This window comes from Monodelphis domestica, chromosome 3, assembly GCF_027887165.1.
Source record: "Monodelphis domestica isolate mMonDom1 chromosome 3, mMonDom1.pri, whole genome shotgun sequence".
In the NCBI taxonomy this organism is placed as follows: Eukaryota; Metazoa; Chordata; class Mammalia; order Didelphimorphia; family Didelphidae; genus Monodelphis; species Monodelphis domestica.
Window position 1 is genome coordinate 218,282,981 of NC_077229.1, and position 7,095 is coordinate 218,290,075.

At 45.2% G+C, this 7,095-nt stretch overlaps 1 protein-coding gene across 1 annotated transcript; it reads left to right on the top strand.

Moving 5' to 3' along the window:
* Positions 1-400: 400 nt before the first annotated feature.
* On the top strand, positions 401-6,061 carry SOX4 (SRY-box transcription factor 4). The gene has a single exon (XM_007487879.3). The coding sequence runs from the start codon at positions 1,764-1,766 to the stop codon at positions 3,267-3,269; it is 1,506 nt and encodes a 501-aa protein (XP_007487941.1). The 5' UTR covers positions 401-1,763; the 3' UTR covers positions 3,270-6,061.
* Positions 6,062-7,095: the final 1,034 nt, after the last annotated feature.

Consider the following 7,095-nt stretch of genomic DNA (forward strand, 5'->3'; position numbering starts at 1 on the left):
AATGGAATTTCTTCCAAAGAGTTAATTATACAGGAAGTCAATATGTTCCAATTGAATGTGGCTGAAAGCTTCTCTGTTTTGGCTATCTAGGATTTATCAAGGAGTTTAAATCATTAAATAACCATATTTAACCTGTTTGGTTAAGAAAACATACACTTATTACAAAATTTCCACCTATGCCTTTCACAAACAGCATGCAAATTATTCTGAGTAGATTTACACAATATATCCACATGTGTGCCATATCTAGAGTTGTTAAAATAATGGGGATGACAGGTGTCTGGGTGCCACTTTCTTAATAGTTTTCAATATAATCGATTTATTATTGTCTCTTCCCCTCCCCCCTTCTTCGTTCTCTTGCCTTTATGAAGGAGCTTCTCCCAGTAAGGAACAGATTTTACACTCCAGGCTGATTCTTTATTCCAGTGCTGAAAAGACCTAATACAAATGATCACTTGGCTTTTAAGTAGAAAGCTTCCATTTACAACATTGCACATTGCCCCCTCCCCCCCACCACTTACCAACCTTCTTGTTATATAACATAATGGTAAGAATACGTTTCCTCCTCCCTCCCCTTAATAATTTCATGCATTAACATTCTCTTCATAGTCGCGCGCGCGCGCACACACACACACACACTCACACACATGCAGTATCGCGCGCAGAAAAAAAATGCAAAAGGAAAAAGAAGCTGCAAAAATCTCAGCGGTACTTCTAGCCCTTTTAAAAAGTTTGCTCTGTAAATTGGAATGAGGTCAGATTTGGAGCTTCTCATTGCACGCGGTGATTATTATTGCATCGGGTTCCAAGCCAATGGGAGCTTTGGGGGCGGGGTTTGGCACGAGGAAGCGTTGGTTACAGCGGCTGATTGGTTGGGGTAAAGACAGTGAAAGGATAAAGAGGCGCGAGGCGGAATTGGGGTCTGCTCTAAGCTGCAGAAAGGGAAACAGTGTGTGAGGGGAAGAGGCCAATTTCACTACCCCGGTGTCTCTAGTTCTGGCTCTCTCTCTCTCTCTCTCTCTCTCTCTCTAAGGGTGTGCATAGGGAAGAAGAGAAGGAACTCTATAATTAGCTCCCTTTTTTGCAGAAGGGGAAAAGCATACATTCATTAATGCCATTCTGTCGCACGAGTGCTTTTTTTTGGCTTAATACCTCGCAACCAAATAATTGCACAAACTCCTTAGTGATTCCGCCTACAGAAGAGAGTCCTGGAGGCAGACTCTTTTTTACTTTGCATGGTCGGAAAGAGACTAAGTAATGCAGACTATGTTGCTTTCTTGAGCATTGAGAGCACTTGTGAACTGGAATCAACTGCTGCAGGGTGAAAAAAAAAACGCTGCCTGGGAGGAGGAGGAAAAAAAAAACTTGCATTGGAGGATTCAGCAACCAGCATTAAAGAAACTACTCTCCACTTTAAGGCGGTCTCAGATTTTCAGAAAGCCAGGGAGACAGCCTACGGCACCACGGTGAGAGAAGAGCTTGCCTGGAACTACTCCTCCTCAGCAAGGGGCTGAGTATTTTTTGGGGGGGAGGGGTGGCGGGAGGGCATCTACTTCAGGACTTTTGTTATCCTCTCGCCCCACCACCATCTCTCCGGTGAAGTTGAGGTTTCCCCTCACCTCACTCGCCCCATTTTCTCTTCTTTTTGGGGTGTGTGTGTGGGTGTGGTGTATTTTGCTTGGGTACTTTGGAAGGGTGGGGGGGAGACCCTGGCTAGCGATTGTGCAGCTGCCGCCGTCAGTGTGTGAGCTTGAGCCGGGGAGATGGTGCAGCAGACGAACAACGCGGAGAACACGGAAGCGCTCCTGGCTGGCGAGACCTCCGACTCTGGGGCCAGCATCGAGCTGGGCATCGCCTCTTCCCCGACGCCGGGTTCCACTGCCTCCACCGGAGGTAAGGCGGATGACCCGAGCTGGTGCAAGACCCCCAGCGGGCACATCAAGCGGCCCATGAACGCTTTCATGGTGTGGTCTCAGATCGAGAGGCGGAAGATCATGGAGCAGTCTCCAGACATGCACAACGCCGAAATCTCCAAGCGGCTGGGCAAGCGATGGAAGTTACTCAAGGACAGCGACAAGATCCCTTTCATTCGGGAGGCGGAGCGGCTGCGCCTCAAGCACATGGCAGACTACCCAGACTACAAGTACCGGCCCAGGAAGAAGGTGAAATCGGGTAACGCCAGCTCCAGCTCCTCCTCCACCTCCTCCTCGTCCTCCTCCAAGCCCGGGGAGAAAGGAGACAAGGTCGGCGGCAGCGGCGGTGGCGGCGGCAGCAGCGGCAGCGGCTGCAGTGGCTCGGGAGGCGGGGGAGGCGGCGGCGTCGGCGGCAGCAGCAGTAGCAGCAGCGCCAACTCCAAACCCGCGCTGAAAAAGAGCTGCGGCTCCAAGCTGTCCGGCGGCGGCGGCGGCGGCGCTGGTGGCGGGGGCGGCAAACCTCATGCCAAGCTGATCCTGGGAGGCAACGGCGGCGGGAGTAGCAAGCCCTCTGCCTCTTCTTCGTCCTCCTTCGCCCCGGAGCAGACGGCGGCGGCCGCTGCCCTGCTCCCCCTGGGGGCCCCTGCTGACCACCACTCACTCTACAAGTCCCGGACTACCAGCACCTCCTCCACTTCTTCCTCTGCTTCTTCCTCCTCTTCCCCTTCCTCGACCTCCTCCTCTTCCTCGGCTTCCTCCTCCCTCTCGGCCTCCAGCAAACATCTGGCCGAGAAGAAGCTGAAGCGCGTGTACATGTTCGGCCTCACCTCCTCTTCCCCCGTTAGCGGGGCCGTGCCAGCCAGCCCCAGCCTGAGTGGGGGCCAGGAGACCAGCGACGCGGGCAGCTTGTACGAGGAGGGCGGTGCGGGCTGCCCGCCCGACGGGCACAACCTCCGCGGCAGCGCCGCCTCTTCCCCAGACGACGGCGGCTCCCCTGCAGATCACCGCAGCTACACCAGTCTGCGGGCCGCATCGCCCACTCCCTCCACGGCGCACTCCCATTCCTCCTCTTCGTCCTCCTCCTCCCATTCCTCCTCGTCCTCCTCGGGCTCCTCTTCTTCGGATGAGGAGTTTGATGACGACCTGCTCGACCTGAACCCCAGCCCAAGTTTTGAGAGTATGTCTCTGGGAAGCTTCAGCTCCACCTCTGTGCTGGACCGGGACCTGGATTTTAACTTCGAGCCTGGCTCAGGCTCACATTTTGAATTCCCGGACTACTGCACTCCAGAGGTAAGTGAGATGATCTCGGGGGACTGGCTAGAGTCCAGCATCTCCAACCTGGTCTTCACTTACTGAAGAGAGAGAGCAAGAGAGAAGAGGGACGGGAGGAAAAAAAATTTTTTTTAAAGGAGAGACAGAGAGGAGAGGAAAAAAAAAGAAGACGCGAAGGAGAAATGGATAATGGAAAGGGAGGACAAAAGGAAAAAAGAAGTGAGAAGGGGAAAGATTTCGCACACCCACGCCCACTTAACAAGTTACTGTATCCAGAGGAGTGAGTGATTTCTCTGCCAGCCGGGTGCGTTTTTTGGGGGGGAGGGGGCGGTGTTCCTCACCCCCACTTTGACACCGCAGCCCCCCTCAAATCCTCGGGTTCGCAAAAACAGACTTGTTCGAAAAGATTGAAAAGGGGGACCTGGAAGGATCAGGGAGGAAAGGATCGTTCTTTTGTTAAAACTACGTTTCCTCCCCCTGCTTGAAGAGACACCCACACTGCTACCCCCCCCAACCCACACAAACAAACGGACACTTCCGGACGTCTCACCCCCAGGGGAAAAAAAAAAAAGCCAGGTTGCTTTTCCATAGACTGCTTGGAGTCGCTCCCCATTCCTCCCCCCCCCCTTTTTTGTGTGGGCTTTTTTTTTTCCCCTTTTAAAAGGAGAGAAGGAGAATAAAATCCTACACACCTCGGGGGCGAAGGTTTTTTTTTTTTTTCTGCCCACTTCATCTGAAGAAGGAAGAAATACTACATTGTGTTGTATTTTTTGCATAGTTACGTTTTTTCTTTTTTCTTTCCTTGAAAGATCCGGACTGGTAGGGGGTGATTTGCGCGCCCGCGCATGCAAGCCAGAACTGAAGCCTTCCATTGCTACAAATTCCAGTTTGGTGTTTTTTTTTCCTTTCCTTTTTCCTGCCGCAGGAGGAGGAGGAGATGGGGGGCGGGGGCGGGAGAGGAGGAGAGATTCAATTGTGCTAGGAAATGGATTGAGAACCTAGTTGGAAGGAAAACGTGAGGGGGGGTTTGGGGGTGGGAAAGAAAGGAAATGAACTGGAAATGGGGAAAATAATAATAAAACAAACGGATTTGCACGTATAGAGGAGAGGGTAGCAGCGCTTTTTCTTGGCCACCTTCTTATATATATATATGAAACCAGTAAGATGGAACTTCATAGACATTGAAAAGTTTTGGAAAGGAGACATACAAAACGTGAAAAGTTTCTGTATTGATGTGGTACAGGGGAAATGGAGGGCGATTGCTTTTAAAAAAAACAAACATTTTTTTCTTCTCTTAATCGGAATCGTGATGGTGTTGGATTATTTCACTGGTGGGGTTAATATAGCATGTTATCCTGTCTATCTTTTAAAGATTTCTGTATAAGACTGTTGAGCAGTTTTTAAGATAAATAGTGTAGGATAATATAAAAAAAGCAGATAGATGGCGCTATGTTTGATTCCTACAAACAACAAAAAATTATCACCAGCTTTTTTTCATTCTTAACTCTTTAAAGGATTCAAACGCAACTCAAATCTGTGCTGGACTTTAAAAGAACAATTCAGGACCAAATTTTTTCTCAGTATGTATGTGTTTCTTCCTTATAGGTGTAAGTGAGAAGACTGTGGTCTTTTTTTTTCCCTCACCGATGCTCCATCCTCGTCTTTTTTTTCCTTATAAATGTAATCAGATGCCATTTTATATGTGGAAGTATTTATACTGGCCAAACATTTTTTACTTATTTTGATCCCCCCCTTTTTTTTGGTAGTTCTTGTTACCCACACCATTTTATGTCTCCTTCACTGAAGGGCTAGAGTTTTAAGTTTTAATTTTTTATATTTAAATGTAGACTTTTGACACTTTTAAAAAAACAAAAAAAGACAAGAGAGATGAAAACGTTTGATTATTTTCTCAGTGTATTTTTGTAAAAAATATATAAAGGGGGTGTTAATCGGTGTAAATCGCTGTTTGGATTTCCTGATTTTTATAACAGGGCGGCTGGTTAATATCTCACACACATTTTTAAAAAAATCAGCCCCTAATTTCTCCATGTTTACACTTCAATCTGCAGGCTTCTTAAAGTGACAGTATCCCTTAATTTACCACCAGTTTCCAGTTTCCACTCTCTAACCTCACTCAAAAAGGAGAGAATAAGCTGATACACTGTATGCCAACAAGGAAAAAAATGAAATATGCTGTATAGATGCTTTAAAACTGGTGCATTTTCAGCAAAAAGGGATCCTGTAGCTTTAATTTATAAACCATATCTTTTTTGCACTTTTTTTATAAGCAAAAACGTGCCGTTTAAACCACTGGATCTATCTAAATGCCGATTTGAGTTCGCGACACTATGTACTGCGTTTTTCATTCTTGTATTTGACTATTTAATCCTTTCTACTTGTCGCTAAATATAATTGTTTTAGTCTCTTATGGCATGATGATAGCATATGTGTTCAGGTTTATAGCTGTTGTGTTTAAAGATTGAAAAAAAGTGAAAACATCTTTGTACATTTAAGTCTGTATTATAATAAGCAAAAAAAAGATTGTGTGTATGTATGTTTAATATAACATGACAGGCACTAGGACGTCTGCCTTATTAAGGTAGTTCCGTTAAGGGTTTTTTTGGTTGTTGTTTTCTTTTTTGTTTTTGTTTTTTACTTTTTTTGGTCATCCATCCTGTGCAATATGCTGTGTAGAATATTTGTCTTAAAAATCAACGCCACACCACAATGTTTTGGGAAAAAAAGAAAAAAAAAGAAAAAAAATCATGCCAGCTAATCATGTCAAGTTCACTGCCTGTCAGATTGTTGATATATACCTTCTGTAAATAACTTTTTTTTGAGAAGGAAATAAAATCAGCTGGAACTGAACCCTAAAACTTGACTGTTTTGTCATTTTTGTGTCCCACAACTAGGACTGAAATAGCTGAGCACCATCTGCCTTTGCTAATAAATAAGTAAATGCCCTCAAAGGGAGGTTCCTGTAAAAAGCAGTCTCTATTCAGGAACACTAAACTCTTTCTTTTGCCTGGAAAGACTTGGCAGGCCTCAACCTTGAAATGATGGCTGCTGGGCTGAAATGTGTGTCAACTCCGAATGCTCTCGAGGAATTTCCACATACTAACCAAATACAAAGAAAACCCTTTTTTTTTTCCTGGACATGAGAAAAGTGGCAAAGGACAAAGTGAGCAAAATCTTGGCACAGCGTCATAACAGCAGAGGAAAAATGTATTTTCTCCAGATGGAACTGGCTGTTTTCATCTGCTTCATTTTAAGCCCATCAAACCACCTTCAGGTCATTTCAGCATTTACCATCTAGGATTGGTAGAATTATTTATTTCATATGCAGGTAGAGGCAAGGACAACAAACAAGCTTATTTTAAATCATTAGGAGGTTGTGAGGAGGAATGGGGGAAGCAAGCAGTGCTAATGCTAAAGTGTTCAAGTGATTTTTAAAAATTGACTTCTTAACATCTGAAAGGATTAAAAACAGTTTAGGTTTTGTGCAAACTGACATTTATGGACTAACAGTTTTGTGTGCTGTCCAGCAAGGATATTATTAATACAAAGGGGTGAAACTGTGAGAGTGCCCAAGGTAGTCTTTTTGATGGAAGACAGGGGGGTTGGAAGATAGAGGGAAGACATTTCACTCTCACTCCTTGTAAGGTACGTATTAGCCATATCTTGTGAGAGTCAACAAATGCCTGTTTTTCATGAGCCTCTACCATAATACATTACCAAATCATACCTGCTAAAAAGACTATATGTTGACTTTCCCTTAATATTTGGTTTATAATACATAGTTTATCAAGTAGTACTGTTTCCTGATTATTTTGTGATTAAAATAAAAAAACTGCCCCATTCCTATCTCCAAAATGTTTATTTAAGACATTTAAAAATTATTAATGATTTT

What these genes read in the sequence shown, in the direction of transcription:
- SOX4 (XM_007487879.3), top strand. Translation starts at nt 1,764, where the DNA reads ATGGTGCAGCAGACGAACAACGCGGAGAACACGGAAGCGCTCCTGGCT.